Source organism: Syngnathus acus, chromosome 17 (assembly GCF_901709675.1).
Source record: "Syngnathus acus chromosome 17, fSynAcu1.2, whole genome shotgun sequence".
Classification (NCBI taxonomy): Eukaryota; Metazoa; Chordata; class Actinopteri; order Syngnathiformes; family Syngnathidae; genus Syngnathus; species Syngnathus acus.
In genome coordinates this window covers 6,780,772-6,800,235 of record NC_051102.1, presented here as the reverse complement: position 1 = coordinate 6,800,235, position 19,464 = coordinate 6,780,772, and the positions used below count along the sequence as shown (strand labels likewise).

Genomic DNA, 19,464 nt, shown 5'->3' with positions numbered 1-19,464 from the left:
CTCGATCTCTTCAGTGGCTTGGCTGGTAGACAAGAATTCATTTGAACAAATTCAATCAGACAATTGATAACATAAAGTTGACTATGATTTTATTTTATTTCAATTTTTCTGACATCAAGTCAGTTGTTGAGTGCGCCACACGTTGCCATGTGATGAAATAAACGACTCGACAAGAGTCGCTTTGTGACAAATCGGAAGGGCACATTTGCAATCACTTGCGTCATTGTGGTCGTCGGAGCATTGTCCACTTGACTGACTTTGGCGAATCACGTGACCGCGGAGAAAGAAGCAAGGGAAACCCAGCCGAGCCGAGCCGACTAGTCGTCTGCCATGGCTGGTATCAAAGGTATTTGCTTCAGTGTGAAAGCTGGAAATAGTTGCCACTCGGCACTTTTTTTCAAGTAGTTGAGCTACTTGACAATCGGAGCATCCTTTGTGTAGCTTCAAGTTTTGCAGAGCCATTATCAATCGCTCTCTCCAACAAGTGTCCTATTTTAACTCAAGTCATGCTTTTCTCATGGACACGTGTTTTTTTTTTTTTTCTTCTTCCTGTAGAGCTGGTCGGCTTGTCTTTTGGTTGCGCCATTGGGCTGACGTTTCTGTTTCTGGGTTGTGCAGTGCAAGAATATGGGTACGTTGTTTTGACAACAAAGCGGCCATAGTCAAATGCGACGTCACAATGGAAAACATTGATCTTGCTTGCAGACGCGGTCATGTGACTTTGCAGACTCTAGATTCCAAACATTGGGTGAATTTATTCCCACTGTCCATCTTGATCATTTCCACTATATAAAAGATGGACAAGAGCAAAATCTGTCAGAAATGGAACATCATGCAATCACAATTGAACATTCATGTACTTTGTCTCTCCGCAGAGTTTACTACCCAATGTTTGCACTTTTTTTGTACATCCTGAGTCCGGTCCCGCTTATTTTGGTCAACCGGGTCAGTGACGAGTCGGAGCCCGCCAACGCGTGCAGAGATCTGGCCTATTTCTTAACCACCGGAATCGTCATGTCGGCTTACGGCTTCCACCTTGTCCTCGCTCACAGCGGCACGGTGAGTTCTCACGCATTATTTTTGTAGTTTTTGTTTCGACCTGTTATTCCTTGTTTTCTCACTTGCAGGTGGAGTGGCGTGCCTGCAGCCTGGCGCTGACAGGGGACACCATTATCTTCTTCACAATCCTCGGCTTTTACAAGGTGTTTGGAAGTGGTGAAGACTTCAATTGGGAACAGTGGTAAAGTGGAGTTTTTTGTCGTCAGGGTCTGTTCCGGAAGTGATTTTCCTCACTACGGATGACGCCCATTGACTCGCGTGCCACTTGAAGGTTCGGGGAACACAACAGTATTTACAGGGCGACCCAAAATGAAATTGTTCTCGACAATGGTATTCAACATTTGATTCAAAAGGCAGCTTTTTTTCCCCAGACCAGTCATTGAAGTCTGCGAAATTTGTTCAAGTTGAATTGCTACCCGGAAAAGATCAGAGCATGTGTGTGGAGTTTGCCACGTGACATATCTCGGTGAATTCTTACACACTCATCAAAGTGTTTTATAAGCTCTTGACTGAATTTTGTCTTCTAACTGATTAAAATTGTATTTTGATTTTGTTTGTGGAGTTGTTTGAGGTGCAACAGTGATACAGAAAAAGATAGAAGCCAAACGTGAATATGATGAAAGCACTTAGCTGTTGCTTGGCAACAGCCATATCGTTCACATTGTCCTCCGAGATTGACGCGTGATGTGGCCTTGAACGCAACACGTAATACTTGAGTGGCATAAGTGAAATTTTGGTCGTTAAAAGCAATGCACGTGCGGAATGAAAACTTTTGAAAAAAAATATGAAGTTCCAACAGTAGTGACTAACAAAACAAAAGAAAAATAGCAATGATTACTATTAAACTGTAGAACGATAATATTTCAGTTCAAAAAAATCAATTCGAAATTGTGTCTTTTATAAACGGTAACTCCCATTCGGTCCAATGAAGTTGTTCGACGGATTGCGTGCAAGAACAGACGGACGGATGGATGCTCGCTTCTTTCCTCGGGCTGTTTGTCAGTCGGAAGGATCCCGACAGGAGTGGGGCGGAACGCGGCTGTTCGGCCGACCACCGGCGTAGCACACGCGCAGCTCGCGGAGGGATTTGCGTGGCGGGTGACAGAGCCAATCGATGAGCCGCCGCACGCGAGCGCGAAGCGCGCAAATAAAGCAGGACGACAAATGAGAGCGAGCAGGCAAACAGCGGGACCGCGACTACGCGAGGACGTTCGACGGCACCGCCGAGTTCAACTCTTCGGGTATGTTGCTCTCCAAATGTCTTTTGTCTGACTCCAGCTATCTCTGATGTCCTCTCGCAACAGTCAATGAACATTTTGGAAACGACATTTGCAAAGTTGCGCAACATTTACTGATGCTGGATTTGATGTACCGTGCTTCAGCCCACTTACAAGATCTCTTTGTATATTTAGCAATATCATTCTAACGATGAACGCAGAATCGACGCGTACGTGATGATGACGTCACTGGCAAGTTTTGAACATCCTGATCATGGTCCTATTTTGTAGGAACTGGACGTGATTGGCTTTAAATGGCAGCATGATACAAGGTCGTTCCCAGATTATGAAAGAGCAATTTTGTGTTTCTGCCTTTGTCATTCATCCTTGTGCCTGTTTGCATGCGATTTCCTAACTTGGTTTTGGCAATTGCAATTTCCTGACAAGCAATTAGTCGAGAGGAATTTCCAAATGTAAACTGCTATTCAGTAGAGCAGAGACAATTACCGAGGCTGAGCAATCCTAATTTGACTCAGTTTCTGCATTTGCATTATTATGCGCGTCCTCCTCATGCCTGAATTTCCTTATGATTCATGCATTATTCACTGACCATGGCAGAAAAGGCTAAAAAAAAAAAAAAAACTCTTGATGGTTAACTAAATACTAATAAAAACATTCTGTAACATCTACACAGTTACCGTTTATTTATTTGTAATTAACATAAAGTCAATTATTAAAAGTGTCTACAGATTTAAAGTGGAAAAAAAGTGACACAAAAAATCTTGGTTGCATTGATTTCAATCCCAATAGAAAAAAAAAATCATTCAGCCACATAACGAATTCAATTTGTGAACAGTAAATGTTCCTGTCGAGTCATGTGAGTAATGACCTCCTCACTCATAATGCTTTGATGAGATCTTAAGAACATGTGCTTAGGGACAAACAAGCGGTTGTTGCCATTATCAGACTTTTTTAAATTTACAATTTGATGATTGATTAAACCAAAGCATGCTTTGCCTCCAGCTCCATTCGCTACTTCATAATCAATGCTAGCAGAATTTAGATTAGGAGCTTTATAAGAGTGATGGAAATACACTCCCTCTGTTTTTTTGTTTTGTTTTTCCCCTCCTCCAGTTCTACTGATTTGACTTGAGATATTCACTTGCACTCTCCAATTACCTGTCTGCCATAATACGGATCAGCTCTTCATAATTGTGTTTTATGACTTGAACTCTGTCATGGCTGTTAATGTGCAATTATTGGTGTGCACACGGCGGGCGTTCAATGCTCCCCTTGTTTGCTTTGAGTGAAGAAGAAGCATCGTGTAATCCAGATGAAATTTTGATTTCTTTAGCCTTCCTTGTTATGGCACCATGAAAGCAGGTGCTGTGTGATTTATTTTATTTCATCTTTTTTAAAGTACGCTATCTATTTTTCCACCATTCAGTGTATGAAATTCGAACCAAAAAGTGCACATTTGTCCGAGTGCCGGCCGGTCGGGGATAATGCGGATGGACGCTGGATGCGGGGTGAATCGATGGTGGCACGCATAGAAATATTGATCCATTTCTGATGTGCCGACCATTTGCTGGGTGTCCAGCTCTGGTTAGTTTCTAACGGATGAGTTAAAGCTTCATTTTCAGGGTCAATCGGCTAAATAGAGTGCTGTGGAAGACCATATTCAAAAAGCACTTGCTGACCATGCTAACGTTGAATCTGTTCTGATTGTTTGTCCTTGTTTAGCATGCAATTGGAAAGTGCACAGAGAGCGCAATAACGAACCCGCATTTGTTATTGTGTGCAGGTGAACCGGTGGTATTTCCAAAACAGGAACAGAAAGAAAAGACCGCCGCCGCCTGCAGCCATAGTGAAAGCGGTTCATGATGAAGAAAAGCTGCAGTGTTCAAGGAGTCACTTCGGGAGACGTAAGGATCCATTCTTGCCCGTTCGCGATCTCCATTCACTCGGACTCAAAATGCTTGTTGCGTTCTTTCCTTTGGAGGCGACACCAATGAGCGGGTGTGTCGTTTATTGCTAAAAAAAATTGACTGTCCGGTCCCCACGAGCACACGCAGACCTGAAGTGTGAGTGTGTGTGTGTGTGTGTGCGTGCCCATCTGTTGTGTTTCTTTCAGCGACGATGTCGTCGTCCAATTGGACGGCCCGTAATTCCCGACCGACTGTGTCTGGCTCCCGTCACAGTTTTTTCCTTTTTGTTTTGATTTGCGAAATGGTTTGTAAGCACCTGTCTTGTTTTGTTGTTTCATTCTCGACTTGTATTTTCTCTCTTTCATCTGTTTTGGTTTGAGGCAATCCAATAGCGAAGGTGTCTTTTTTCACGTCAATACATGAAAAAAGACTTGCATTCCATTTGCAGCGTTCCCGCCAGCGGCTGCCATTTGAACCAAGAGATCAATCAAGTACTGAAATGACGTCCGGATGTCGCTATTGCAATCGATAGTCAATTGTGCCGTGCCAGCGGAAAATGTGGATATTTTTGAACACACCATCTTTCAAGGAAACAAACGCCCAGGCTCCATTTTCACTTTTTGACATTTCCAAGAAGGCCCTGCCGCGTGCAAAGTCAGCAGAAAGATGCCTTGCTCCTTTTACCGTGAGCTGCCGATGATGATGATGATGTCATTCTCCTCCAGGAGAAGACCCATCCTCCCGGCTGTCAAAGTCCCTCGGGCAGCACCCTCGGAGTCGAGGCGTGTAAGGTCCACCGGCGCTTTTCCGGCAACCTGCAGCTGCCTCCGTTGTCATGGCGACAAGCCGACAAGGAGCGAGAGCGGAGACCTTCGCTAACCCCGGAGGAAGAACCCGTGACTCCGGCCAGGCCCACCAGTCTAGCGCTCGCTTCCCTCCCCCGGATCGACATCACAAAGGCGGACCCCGACAGGTCAGGCGTGCATTTTCAAAGCGCTTTGACTCGGCTGGCCCGTTTTACGCGGGACACCGCACGCTTCTCACCCGTGCCGTTAAGACACCAAACAACAACAAAATTGCTATTTTGGAAGGTGGCAAATCTTCGTGGGGACTGAGCAGTCGCTGGCGATCTGCAAGCGCTTGTAAGAGTCCCGACTGATCCATTTAGTAATTATGAAGTTATCTTTTTCTTTGTAGGACAACCTCGTCATTTTAGTCCCGACTGATCCATTTAGTAATTATGAAGTTATCGTTTTTTTGTAGGACAACCTCGTCATTTGGGTGAAGTGGCCAGATAATCCGCAAGGGTTTAACGTAGACGGAAAAGAGACAGGCAGGCAGCCAGATAAACAGCCAATCCCTTCGCCGGCGACCGACTGGCCAGATGTGCCAGATGTGCCTTATCCGCCTGGCGGCGGGCTGGGCTGGTCCATGCGTTATCCCGCCGTGCGCTCGTGGACAGAAAGAAGCTCCGCCGTCGTTTGTGGCTTATGCATGCACGGGTTCCCGGGTTAGCCGCGACGAAGCGCTTGGACCCGACCAGAAAGGGCGAGAAAGAGACAGCGATGTCACGGAAGTCCCCCCGGCGTAGATTCGGCGGGCACTTTGAGTTCAGCGAGGAGGAGGCGCTGGGCCAAACGCACCTCTCGGCTCTCAGGTGACTCTTGAGCGCACGTGGCTCTTGGCTTTGGCAAATTTCACTTTGTCGCTATCCTGCCCGCGGCAGATGACGAGATGACGTCGCTAATGTGTCAAGTGGGGATTAGGCTGATGTTAAATGAGATGGCGACGGTGCTGTTGTCACATTCATGGGATGGTGTGTGGCTAACTTACGACTTTGCGAATGACTTGCCTGAAAGCGCCTCTTGCAATTGCGCCATCTTATTGAACCTGAAGGTTGCTGCTGCTTCTGCTGGATCAAAATTGATCGGTGGTTCTCTTCCAATCTCCTCTTGATGTTCTGGTCTTCAGCTCAGAGGGAGAGAACGGCGGCCCGTCGTCGTGCCGTAGTCCCTCGGAGCCGCAAGCGTCCCCGGGTTCGGGTCTGGTTGTGCATCCCAACCCGGCGAGCCACGGCCAGCGTCGAGAGTCTTTCCTGTACCGCTCCGACAGTGACTACGAATTGTCCCCCAAGTCTCTTTCTCGAAACTCTTCCATCGTTGGAGAGCTGTGAGTGCTTTGCTATTCGTGGCCGCCCACGCTCCACCACATTTTGATGACTCTTTTGCCCTGGCGTTGCGTTTCAGGCACGGGGAGGACTTGATCGTGACTCCCTTTGCCCAGGTAAGTCAACGTGGGCGCTTTTCTGCCACCCAGTGGCCACCAGTTATCTTTCACCAGCAATACACTTGATTCGATTGTTCTCTCATCGTTTTGATTACAATTCGCCTCTTGTTGACCTGAATTGTTTTTCCAGGTTCTGGCAAGCCTTCGCACCGTCAGGAACAACTTCAGCACATTGACAAACGTGCAATGTGCATCCAATAAGTAAGTCAAGCGCTATCGCCGCCTCGGCTCGGCTCTAAGCCAAGTCCGGTGTGTTTTCCCAAGTTTCCCCTCCTTGGCACACTTGATTCAAATGGTCGCTCTCAAGCTGATGAGCGGATGGATCATTGGAATCAGGCGCGCAGGACCGGACCTGCCTAGCGCTGCTCTAAAATTCCACCTGAGGGCGCCACTCTACTGAAAAAACAGTTGATTTCAAATTGCCCTGGCAGCTTCCATTTGTCAACAAATACTGTCAAGTGTCAAAGAAAAACAGTCTAAGCATTGTTTTGCGCTTATGTTGACCATATAAATAATATAATAATATATAAATAATATAATATGAATTCAGCTGAAAAGTATCTTACATTTTTTCCATTTTTGTGTCGCTGTGCAATTACAGGAGGTCTCCTGCGGCTAACCAGCCTCCTCCAAAACTCAGTTTGTCAGGTAAGCTCACTTGGTGACCTTGTCAGAATAATGCGTGGAGTGACGCACGCGCAACAAGTTTCCGACAATGACAAAGGTAGCTCATGCTCCAAATTGACATGGACCCAAAACACCAAATTCCCATAATTTTAAGAATGGATGTTTACAACCTAAAGGTTTGCCTCAAATGACACAAGGAAGTGGTGCGAGGTTCGTGTTAGAGATATTTTTAGTAACATCATTACTCATAAGCCTGGAAAATGCCTTTGTCATCATCTTTAATCAATTCAGATCATTGAGAGGAAGTTTGCATCATTTCATTTCCTGTTTTTTTTGTTTTGTTTTTTTCCTCTCACCTTCCCAAAACGTACACGCTGGCTTAATGACTCAAAGACGGAGGTATGACTGTGAGTGCGGGTGCTTGTTTTTGGGGCTCGAAAGAATATTTCCCGTTCCACAATCAGAAAGTACGGATGAGAGCAGGGGAGGAGCTACGGCCATTGTTTCCTGCCGCACTGGTTCTTCCAGCTCGATTGACGTCAGTAAGGCCTTCAAAGATCTCAAGCATCTCAACTTCCCATCATCGCACCGCTTGGGGGAAAAAACAAACAAGTGCGCAACTTGTCAACAGCTTGGCTTTGCTTCTGCGTACAACGATGATCTGTTAAGACGAGGAAGAAAGGCAAAGCCGTTCCACTTGAATGTCATCTTTTCTGTCATCAGATACTTCTGAGACTACAAAGAACTCCCACCTTCCCCTGAGTAATAGTGATTGCTCTCATTTTCTCACCTCCCCGAACAGAAAAGGAGACCAGATTTTTCCTGTTTTCCCCCTAATAGTGAGAAAACATCCGGTCTGCCTGGCTGGGACCAGATCTTAAATCCCAACTTGCCAGATAGAATCAATTTTGTTTTTCCTCCCAAAGCATTTGAATCCAATTTGATACGGGCCGAATGAAAAGAGCCAAAAAGCACGTTGCCTCAGTCACGAGCTGTGAAGTGGAAAAGGCGAGCAGGGGCCATGCTGCCGGACGCGCTCGTGTGTTTTGGACACACACCATCTGACTCGTGAGTCCAGCAGCCGACAAAGGCCTCGACTGATTCCGATTAGAGGCTTTGCTTCGATGAGTGGCAACGCACGTGCTGTGACTGTCTCATATGATCAATCCGGAACGGTCATCAGGAGCATCAGCCACTCTTAGTCATTTGTTTTGAATGTTTTAGCTCTGTCTAATCATGTATAGTTGACTCCTTGAAAGTGGATGGCCCGCATATGATTTGTCCGCTCACTCGCTCCGGTTCAGTTTGGGCCGGTAACCCAAATCCGCAGTGAGAAATCCATTTCAGGTTTTCCAGGCTCGCGGCCAAAGGAGAGGATCCTGAGGGCTGGAAGCTGCAGCTCGTTTAAGTATTTGAATTATGTCATTGACGTCAGCAGAGTCGTAAACCTTGTTGCGGCCCATCCCTCCGGCCGTCCCGTGCCAACAAAGCTGCATGGCGCATTGTTTGAGGAGCGTCAAGTGAGTGTGCCTGCGTGCATATGTTTGTGTAAAAACTCCAGTTTTGATAGGTTATGTAAACTCCCTCATCAAAATTCCAGCTCGTTAGTAAGAGAAGCAGTTTCGGTGTTGAACGCAAATATGCTCTCGATTCGTTTTGATTCACTTACACACAAAACGATTCGGAACCATTTTGACACGGATGTACGTGCTCTCGATTCATTTTGCTTCACAGCCAAAATGATTCTGAACCACTCCCCCCCCCCATATGAAGGCAAAAGACAAAGACTATGATATACGAGTATACGTCTGACAATTGCACCACCTCCTCAGCAGGATGATGACTTAATTACTGGGGAGTCAAATCGAAAAATTTCACAAGGAAAGTGAGCGATGTCACGTTTCAATCCAAAGAATAAGCAAGCAAAGATGGTGCTACAGCAGAAAAAAAGAAATCTGACGACATGAACGACCTGCGCCAGACTTTGCCGACTTCATCTTGGAACGAATTATTTCCCTTTCCATTATTCCCAATGGGAAAAACATCTTTGGAAATTGGAACAAACAGCAGTTTGACGAGGGCCACTTGTAAGGAATCAAGCGGTCTCGTATCCAATTTCAAACTATTTATGTCGCAATTTATTCCACTGCCAACATTTAACCGTTCGGCTCGAAATAGTCTTACGCACCCCCCCATAAAAAAAAGACTGACGTACATCGGTTACGATAAGATGACCAAGTGGTCAGACATTTGCTTGTCAGAGTCAAACGTACGAAACAATGAACAGAGCATTGTTGCACATTTTCATTGCTGTCTCTTTCTCACAATGAGGTCATGGTGAAGAATGTTGCACTTGAAGCTAGCTGTTGACTCAAGCCTAAGTGAATGTATTATTTCCTGATAAGCATGCATGAATTCAACATTAGTCACAACATCCACGTCAAAGGTGTGGATGAAACATTTTTCTTCAACGTCTAATGCTGCTGCTGCTGCTGCTGCTGCTGCTGCTGCTCACATGATATTGCAGCAGTGCTTTTCTATTCCCTTCTATAAGAGTTGTGCTTCTCCTGTTGCCGCCGGCCCAAACAAGGTGGCAGAACGGATAAGGCCGTGCACTTTGGCAAACCGCACGCGCGCTTCAGTCAGACGGCCAAGGAAATGGCTTTGGCTTGCATGAGCACAGAGACGGGCAGTGTGAGCCGGATGAGAGCGGAAGGTGTCTTGGCCACCAATGAATTTTGGGGCGGGCTTAGCCCAGCCAGTGTTGTTGGCGCTCACAGAGGCCGGTTTGTGGCCCTATAGGCCAGAGAGCCGAGCCAGACAGAGCGTGTCTGGACACTGAGGCCTGTTGTCCTCATAGCAGCCGCATATGGCCGAGGCATTAGGACACGGCGCATGAAGAGAGAGAGAAAAAAAGAAGACGTCCATTGAAAAACAGGCTGGAAAAGTACCCCGCACTCCATCCGGGGCCCGAGCGTGCGTCATAGCGCTTTTGACGCTGGAGCCAATCAAGTTTGCAAACAAGGTCAAGCCAGAACGCGTTCGGCTTCTTCTCAAAGGCCCGGAATGCAACACAGATCACGTCGCTATGGCTGTAACTGACAAAAATCCAAATATGTTGGACAAACATGGCTAATAAGTTTGGGAAATATCCAAACATACCAAACCAGAATAGCAAATAACTTTATTCCAGCAAATGAAAGGATTTGAGGGGCGTCTGAAAAATAGGCTCCTCAAAATGCGAATAATTAAGCCGCCCGCTGATAATTGTACGGCAACTTGGAAGTTCAAAGTACATCTGCAAACGTTTTGGAGTCATATCACCAATAAATATTTGTCTCATTCTAAAAATGAGCGAACGGCGGTATTTGCAGCATAGGTGAGCGCCTTTGATTTTTGCCCAGTCCTTTTGAACTGCCTCTTTCTGTCACGCTTGACCGAAAGGAACTAGAGCAGGATGTGGTTGCACCTTCTTGGCAGCAGAGAGAGACCGAGACCGAGACCTCCGCTCGTGGACCGAGTCCAAGTTTCGACAGCTAACCACGTTTTGCATTGAAGGCTTTAAGCTCCATTTTTCACTGGGATACCTCGCTAGTTTCTATCCAAGGGTAACTTTGGCGCTCAAGTTGGGGCAAATATTTCGAAGGTGAGCGTATCTGCCGACAGGCTGGGCGCTTTGAAGCTAGATCTTGACGTAAAACGGGGAGCAGCGTGCTGGCTGTCTTGCTGTGCTAAGCAGAGCAGAGCAGATGGGCCAAATGGATTCCATGTGTGACGCTTTGCTTATGAGGTCAAGGAAAAGGAAGGTGGGGAGATCCAGATGTGTGCAGGCACAAATTTGTTGAATCAACAAACGTTTCATACGACATGCGTAGACTGACGCATTTGAATTTGCACGTTGAAGTAATAAGTCTGTATTTCCTTTTTTTTTTTTTCTTGACATGCACCTGGATTGTCCTTCACCTGGTCTGAATTCTGCCCTCTCGTGTTTTATGCAAGTTCAAATAGGAAGTACTTTGACTTTTTGGCACCTGGCTCAGTCCTGCTTTGGCCTCCCTCCAATGTTTGCTGTCCGATGCCTCTTCTCTAGTCAGAAATGGGGATAAGCAGACGTTACTTTGAGCAGAAATGACTCAACCCCGATCCGGTCGCAATGAATGTCGGCTTGGGGACAATGCGCCAACTGCAGGAGGCGGCAGCACGCGGCTGACTTTGTCCAATGGCTCCGTGAGCTGCCAAGGGGGAGGGGGGAGCAGACTGAGAGAGGGGGGGTCTGCGAAGGCACAGAGAGAAAGGGGCTACTGAGAGACTAACTGTAGTAACTCAGTTTGTCTGAGAGTTGAACTTTGTGAGGCGGTGCAACAAAATGAAGGAGTTGTGTGCGTGCAACTCCCCGTCTTCGGTCTCCGCCGAAGCTCCCGGCTGTTCGGCCGGCATGCTGCCGGGGACCCCCGACATGGATTTGGATCCTTTGGGCCCTGACTACGTGTCCGTGTGTCTGTTGGCAGATGAGTCTTACCAGAAGCTGGCCATGGAGACTATGGATGAGTTAGATTGGTGTCTGGACCAATTGGAGACCATCCAGACCTACCGCTCCGTCAGTGACATGGCATCCAACAAGGTATGAGTCTTCAACCTTTATCATATGTTAAGGAATATCCAGAAGAAATCGTGTGCATGTGTGTCGTTGACGATGGATGGCGCGTGGAGACCTCTGAGCGGTCAGACAGACTAGCATGAACGGACCCATCACAAAGCGCTACTGCTGCTGGGAGAGCGCAAAGGTTCACAAGTAGCTACGTTGCAAGATGCTGTGCTAGCGTCAAAGCTCTCAGGTGTATCCGGGACCACACAGCCCGTTGACCGCTAGCCTGGTCTGGATGACCTCAGCCTCCTCCACGGCCGGCCCCCGCTATGATTAGCCTGGCCGCTGCGGCTGCCGCTGCCGGCCTTGGGCAAACACAGCCATCTGAATGCAGTTAGAGGAGTTTAGCCTTCTGCGGGCGGGCTGACGTGCGAGCGAGCCCCTGGGCCGGTCGGAAACTTGAATTCACGTGTGGTCACTTGCTCTTTGAAGTGCTGCCGTACTCAGAGGGGAGGGTGGGGGAATGATTGAAACAGAAGTAGTGGAGGGTCTGGAAGAAATGGCCATTCAATTATAGCCTTCCATAAAAGTGCGGCCAGCACATCAGGCAGCGTCTCGTTCATTTTTGTCTCGAGGCCAGATTCTTTCTTTTGATTGCTCAGCGTTTACCAAGAAACGCCTGTGTTGACACTCCAAACAGACGTAAATGAGCCACAAGTCATTCTGGGCTTTGCCAGATTGCGTCGTCGTCCTTGTTTTGCAAGAGGCCTGCAATATTCTTCCTGCTGTTTGAGTGAAGGAAGGCCAAGGCATGCCGTAAGACTTGTCACAAAAGAGTGCTCGACACGCACGCTCCACCGTGCCTGTGGTTTTCCGCATACGAGGTTTCAAACCTGAAACCCGTGCCCGGCCGGTACTTTTGTCCAAACGGTATTCGTCATCTGTGAAGTAAAAGAGGAAGGAAGGAGGTGGAGACACATTTTGCCCCGAGGTGGTGGGCGGAGTCTCTTGTGAGACTGAAGGCCGGCTACTCACTTAACACTTAAGTCATTCCACTGTGAGACCTTCACTTGTCGCTTTATGGAGTGATCCCTCCCTGGAGTACACTCAACGATATTTCATGTCGTGCTTGGACTTTTGTCACGTGACAATGGGACTATGTTTACGTGAAAAAGAGAGGACAAACGCTCAGATGCTAACTAGTTCGAATAAGGTAAGTTGCGGTGCTCAGAAATGAGCTGTACACACTGCATTTTGGCCACGGGTGGATGGATGGATGGATGGATGGATGGATGGATGGATGGATTTGAGCTTGGGTGACAAAACTGATCACCACCAAATGTAATTCTTTTGAACTTGTGTTGTTGAGGTCAAAGGTCGTTTGTAGCACAGTTAAGCCTGTGGCAGTCTTGTTTCGTGGTCGTTGTTAGTGGATGATGTCATTTTAGTCCGCCTACCCTTCCTTCATTTAAATGGAGCGTCATCTATTCTATTCATCACATTAGCGACGTCGTCTTGGCCGCCTGACACATTTGCATCATTTCCTAAATGTGACCTAAATTCACACCATCCCACGGCGAGCAGAGACGCCATTCCCCACCTAAGCTGAAGCGTAAAGCGAGACTCTCCTTTAATGATAGACTTAAGCAAGGCCAGCAGCTCCTCGTACAAATGAATAGAAGCGCCGTTTGCTCGCAACACGCCGGCGCTTTGAAGCCCGCCGTTACCGAGTACGCGCCGGATCTGTTCTGCATGACTGAGCAGAGGAAAGATGGGAGGCAAGAAGCCCAGATGGCGGCCGAGAGCGGCGACGGGCTTGCGCGTGACTCGCAATATTAGCCGTGACGAGAGAAAGGGCGAGAAATATTGCCAGTGGGATTCCCCCAACTTCCCTTTTCGATAGAGCAAAGCAAGATGGGAAGGTTCAGCAGTCTTTTCACCTCAGGGGACTCCTCTCTTGCTCTCCCTCTCTTGCTCTCTCTCTCTCGCTCTCTCTGTCTCGCTCTCTGTCTCGCCTTCCTTTCCTTTTTGCATCGCTCAATGTGGCAACAGGAAGGCTGGATTTCCCCCTCCTATGTGACAGGATTCCATCTGAATGGCGAGAGGCGCTCAGCAGGGAGGTCGGATGTAGCGAGAACGACAAGACAAAAGGAAATCTATTGAGCGCGTGCCTGGGGCTGGGTTAGGTGGGGGGATTCCTTCACATGCGCCGTGATTCCGTGATGAAGATGCGGATCTGTAGCACAGGCAGCCCCCCTTCTGCTGGGGCTGGCGACGTGAGCAAAGCGGTCGCGTCTGGAGGTCTCGGGATGCGGGTCTGAGCTCAGTCGCTCAGAGAGGAGCGCAGGAGGCTTCTGCCTGGGTTCGGTACAGCTCAGCATCATGCCTGAGGCCAACTACATGTTCTCCGTGTCCTGGGGCTACATCAAGGTGTGTCCCATTTGGTCACTGGAGCCCAGAAAATGAACGTCCTCTGAAGTCCACGTGTACAAACTGTATTTGAAATGCCTCCAATTCAATTTGGATTTCTGTCCAGCCCAATTGGGGTGGACTGATTGTACGCCTCCTCCGTATGGTGTGCAGCAAATTATTTGGGGCTGTGTCAACTGTGAAGGGTAATATAGCGCGGTCCTCATGAGACTTTGTTTCCATTTTGTCTTCAACCAGTTCAAAAGGATGCTGAACCGGGAGCTGAGCCACCTGTCTGAGATGAGTCGCTCAGGGAACCAAGTGTCAGAATACATCTCCAACACATTCCTAGGTGAGCCCCGAGCCGACGCATACGCACATGTACTTGAGGAACCGGCTGGTGTAGCCGCTCTGATCCGGTCTGGGGGGGGCCCCTTACTCTGACTTGCGAGCCCACTCCGCCGCAGAGGCCCCGGAGTCCCAAAAGTGGCCTCAGCCGCCTTTTGGTGTCTCTAAAAAGCCTAGCTAGCGCCATTTAGCCGCTCACGCTGCCCCTTTGAGACTGTCCGCCCAATATTCCCGGCCGAGGCAAAGGACGGAAAACAGTTGACGGGAGGGAAAAAAACAAATGGAGGCCTGAGAGAAACTGGAGCTCACAGAAAGACGCCGGATTTGGTGTCATCTGCATTGCAGCTCGCACCTGTTTCCCTCCCTCCCTACCTCCCTCCCTCCCGTACTTTGCCGCTGGCTTGCTTTCTGCAGCCGCTTGCGCTCGGTTCATGCGGCACGCGAGGATGATTTCTTTCTTTTCTCGCGATTCCTTACTACTGTCGTTTCAGCGAAGGATGAGGTGGCATGCTTTTCCGGCGCTTGTTTTAGTTGCAAACGTGAAGCCGTCGAGTGCATCCGTTCGAGGAAAAAGACGTTCTATGATTAACGCGGACGTTTGTGAACCCGCGCAGACAAACAGAATGAGCTGGAGCTTCCGTGTCCCGTTCCCAAATCGAGGGAAAGGAAGCGGCGGCAAGGCCAGCAGCAGCAGCAAGGCGGGATGATGACTCACATCGGCGGGGTCAGGAAGGTCAGCTACACGCCGGGCATCTCTGGAGGCGCCGCCACCGCCGCCAATCGCTTTGGGGTCAAGACGGATCAAGAGGAACTGCTGTCTAAGGTGAAGAGATGTCCATCTAGGAAGCAAAAAGGGCATATCTTGGACTCAATGGCTTACAGTCCTCCTGTGTGTGGAATGAATTCAGGACCTGGAGGGCATCAATAAATGGGGACTGAACATCTTCCGGGTGGCAGAGCACTCCCACAACCGACCCCTCACTTGCATCATGTACGCCATCTTTCAGGTCCGTGTCCAAGTGCCGAACCCAAGCTTTCTTCACCGACTTTGGTTCCCGGCCCAAACGTTTGCTCTCTGCCTGTGTCACGCAGGAGCGAGACCTGATGAGGACCTTCAAGATTCCAACGGACACGTTTGTGACGTTCATGCTCACCCTGGAGAGCCACTACCACTCTGACGTGGCTTACCACAACAGCCTGCACGCCGCCGACGTGGCGCAGTCCACTCACATCCTGCTGTCCACGCCAGCGCTAGACGTGAGTCCTCCTAGCCGTCATTTGGAATTTGAAATTGCAAATGTGAAGGCCATCTAGCAGGAATGCACCGATATTGGGAGGTGGTTGGCTTTGAAATAGGGCCAACTGGCAGCACTCTGACGCTTTGTCCCGTATGCGTTTTGTAATCGTTTTACGAGCATTGACGTCAAGCCGAATGAAATCGCGAGGAGGGAAAGGCGCGACAAGCCTGCTCGCCCAGTTGGTTTAATGAGCCTCATTTGTTTGATTGTCCTCTCCCTTCCACGGCAGGCCGTCTTCACCGATCTGGAGATCCTGGCGGCTATTTTTGCAGCCGCCATTCATGATGTGGACCACCCGGGCGTGTCCAACCAGTTCCTAATCAACACCAGTAAGTGTCGAGTCGTGCGAGGATCAGCGTGGGCGTCGATTGCACGGTCGCTATAGTTACCCGCGCTCCCTTTCGTTTCATTGCGCAGACTCCGAACTGGCTCTGATGTACAACGACGAGTCGGTGCTGGAGAACCACCACCTGGCCGTGGGCTTCAAACTGCTGCAGCAAGACAACTGCGACATCTTCCAAAACCTCGGCAAGAAGCAGAGGCAGACGCTCCGGAGGATGGTCATAGACATGGTGAGCCAGCCTGCAAGTAAAGCTGGGCGACGCCGGTCACCAGGGTTCGGCCGGGCGCCAGGGTCACGTCCTCGCCTCCTGACGCCCTCTTCCTCTCCAGGTTTTGGCCACGGACATGTCCAAACACATGAGCCTGCTGGCAGACCTAAAAACCATGGTGGAGACCAAGAAGGTGACCAGCTCGGGAGTGCTTCTACTGGACAACTACACAGACAGGATGCAGGTAACCAGCTAGCACCTGGGACAAAGGGCAAAGATCCAGAGCCTCAACCTTGGGCCGTTTGCCGCAGGTTCTTCGTAACATGGTCCACTGCGCCGATCTGAGCAATCCCACCAAGCCTCTGGATCTGTACCGGCAGTGGACCGACAGGATCATGGATGAGTTCTTCCACCAGGGAGACCGAGAGAGGGAGCGGGGGATGGAGATCAGCCCCATGTGTGACAAGCACACGGCGTCCGTGGAGAGAACGCAGGTGGGCCGCTTGTGGAATTTCCACTTGGGGGCGGGGCTTGCCATTTTTAATGCAATTCGGTTTTATCGAAAATAAAGGGTTCTACTCCATTGCGATGTGAATTCAAGCCGTATATGTCTCGTGTACTGACGCTATCCCCCCTTCCTTCCTTCCTCCCTCCCTCCCTTCCTTCCTTCCAGGTGGGCTTCATCGATTACATCGTGCATCCTTTGTGGGAGACGTGGGCCGACCTGGTCCACCCGGATGCCCAGGACATCTTGGATATGCTGGAGGACAATCGGAACTGGTACCAGAGCATGATCCCCCAGAGTCCCTCCCCTCCCTTCTACTCCGGCGACGGGGGCCCCCACGGGGAGACGGAGGGCCTCCCGCTTGCCAGCAAATTTCACTTTGAGCTGATGCCGGACGAGCGGGAAGAACGCGAGAACGCGCCGACGACGCTCCCGGCGGCGCACGACGTCTCTCCGGCCGAGACTTAGCCGCTCCGGAGCGAGCGGGCGCTAGCTCGGAAGATTGCGGCACCTCTCGGAGATCGTGTTGAATTGCAGTGGAGCAATCCTGCAGCGGCGGCTCTTTGGAGCTTCCCGAGAACACGCGGCTGACGACCGCGGCGGTTTGCTTTTGAAAGCGGCCGGCCCGCTCGCTTCTATTGAAGCTCGCAAACGCGCCGGCTGCTGTCCCAAAGGAAGGCCAAGTGCACAGTATTCCTCCGCCTTGTCGGAGCGGTGGGAAAATCCCCAACCTGTGCTTCGGGACGTTTGTTGAATTCATTTGCAAACAGAAAATTTGTCTTTGGACAGACTGTCGGTCAGCACGCTACTTGTAACCAAGACGGGTTTTTATTTGTCCCTCCCTCTCTCTCCAGCGTCTTGAAAATGATTGTGTGCCTTTTTTTTAACAACCATGTCCTTTTGTATTTGTTTTTTTCTAATTTATTGAACACATTCATGTAGCTGTGATAGCTTTTTGTACAGAGCAGACAAAGTGTTTGTCTCACACAGTCTTCCTAAAGTTGTGGCTGGCAATAGCGTAAGCGCTTCCTCACCGAGCGGCACCAAGTTCAGTGCTCGCATCTCCAGATCAAAGATCACTTTGACTTCCCAGCACTTTTTTTGCACTTTGTGGCCCAAAGTGAGGACACCAATGGTTAATACGTCAAACCAAAATGGGTGTGTACGTGTGCGTGTTTTTCCTCAAATCCAAAGATGTTGTCATTTTGATGGTATTGCCGCCATCTTGTAAAAGCGTTTGCGTCTGTGAAGTGGGAGGATGACAAAAGCCAACCATAAGTTTGTTTCAAGGAACCCTAACCCCGTGATTCGTTCCAAACGGTAAACGACGAGCGAGCGACGTAATAATGGTATCTTGCCGTTTTGATTGTGGCACTTTCCCGACGGTTCTGCAGCTGGTTGCTGATCTGTCAATATTACCTTCCAGGTACCGCGTGCTGGCTTTTTGTGTGTGAAAAATGATCAGAGAATTGCACAGACTCTGGTTGCACCCAGTGTTGTGCTGTTTCTTTCATTTATTCTCTTTTCCTTGTACAGTGTTATTGTTGTGTTATTTATATGCACAAACACGTCAAATCAGTTTGAGCAAACCGGTCCGGTGGCTCCATGCCCGGCTCTTTTGTTGACGTGACGTGATGCGGTTCCAATTGGAACTTTTGGACAAGTACTGTACTTTTGGATCCAACTCGCTTGGGGTGCATATTAGGTTTCACTTCAGCTATTCAAGTTCTCCATCAACGTGTACGGTGACGGGTCATTGTACGATATCGGTGCCGCCAAATTGGTTTTTTTTTTTTCCACTACTAAGATGCTATATGTTGTGCTCAACAAATGTTTTTCTGTCCGATTATTAAAACAGGCGTGAATGACAATATTTTCCTCACTCTGGAGTCTTTTTGGGTGGCTACGATAAGCGAAATGGGTGGGTGTCAATCTCGAGTGGGGAAGTCTCTTCCAAATTCAGTCCCAGGGGCCACAGACTCGACACAATGTAAACAGGAAGAATAGAAGAGATAGCGATGCTATGTATTCAGCCCTCAGGGCATTCACTCTCCCATGGCCTTGAGCACCTTGACCCAAAGCGATAAGCACCTGAAATACACGATGGGCAAGCCGGGAAGAAGAACGCAATCGGCGTGAAAGCAGCCGTGACGTCAAACAGCTTTGGCTTTCTGACTGAGTCAATAAAGCACAAAAGGAAACGCTTGATTTATCATCTGAGTTTTGTGTGGCTGTCGAAGGACGAGCATTCATACGAATACCGGTGTGTGTCCAGAAATGTTGATTGCTCAGTATTGAGCATTCATTCCAATATTCTTCGTCATCATTCCCATTGACGTTCAGCCAATGTGAAACAAAAACTGAAAATGACTTTCAACTTTGGTTGAGAAAGATAATGGTGAGACGGTCGGTGATTTATTTTTTCCGACAATTGACAATTATCATCATACCCAGTCAAATCATTTTTTACCGTTACCCATATCCACCTATAAATCCTTCTTATTCAATATTTTTTAATAAGGACTTTCTTGGGCTAGCTGACTCAGATTTGGGTCAAGTTGAAGGCAGGACGTAGCAGTAACAGAAGATCTGAACTACTTTCCTGGACATCCTGTAAAATAGATGGCGCCGTCTATTTACAGTAAATACAA

General features: G+C 48.8%; 2 protein-coding genes across 3 annotated transcripts; both read left to right on the top strand.

Moving 5' to 3' along the window:
• The first annotated feature begins 195 nt into the window (after positions 1–195).
• LOC119137207 (leptin receptor gene-related protein-like) lies at positions 196–1,612 on the top strand. Its single transcript, XM_037276332.1, has 4 exons — positions 196–346; positions 556–631; positions 876–1,059; positions 1,128–1,612. Exons 1-4 carry the CDS (start codon positions 331–333, stop codon positions 1,242–1,244), a joined length of 393 nt encoding a protein of 130 aa, XP_037132227.1. The 5' UTR covers positions 196–330; the 3' UTR covers positions 1,245–1,612.
• A 573-nt stretch (positions 1,613–2,185) lies between these two features.
• On the top strand, positions 2,186–19,014 carry LOC119137199 (cAMP-specific 3',5'-cyclic phosphodiesterase 4B-like). 2 transcript variants are annotated; one of them, XM_037276319.1, is made up of 17 exons: positions 2,186–2,300; positions 4,081–4,201; positions 4,930–5,177; positions 6,176–6,373; positions 6,451–6,487; positions 6,621–6,691; positions 7,092–7,138; positions 11,626–11,738; positions 14,370–14,463; positions 15,074–15,282; positions 15,368–15,466; positions 15,552–15,716; positions 15,987–16,086; positions 16,175–16,329; positions 16,430–16,552; positions 16,620–16,802; positions 16,982–19,014. In XM_037276319.1, the coding sequence occupies exons 2-17, from the start codon at positions 4,157–4,159 to the stop codon at positions 17,279–17,281; spliced, it is 2,187 nt and encodes a 728-aa protein (XP_037132214.1). In that variant the 5' UTR covers positions 2,186–2,300; positions 4,081–4,156; the 3' UTR covers positions 17,282–19,014. The 2 variants fall into 2 exon arrangements, with proteins under 2 accessions (XP_037132214.1, XP_037132215.1); XM_037276320.1 differs by lacking the exons at positions 2,186–2,300; positions 4,081–4,201; positions 4,930–5,177; ... (3 more) ...; positions 7,092–7,138; positions 11,626–11,738 and adding an exon at positions 13,905–14,132.
• Positions 19,015–19,464: the final 450 nt, after the last annotated feature.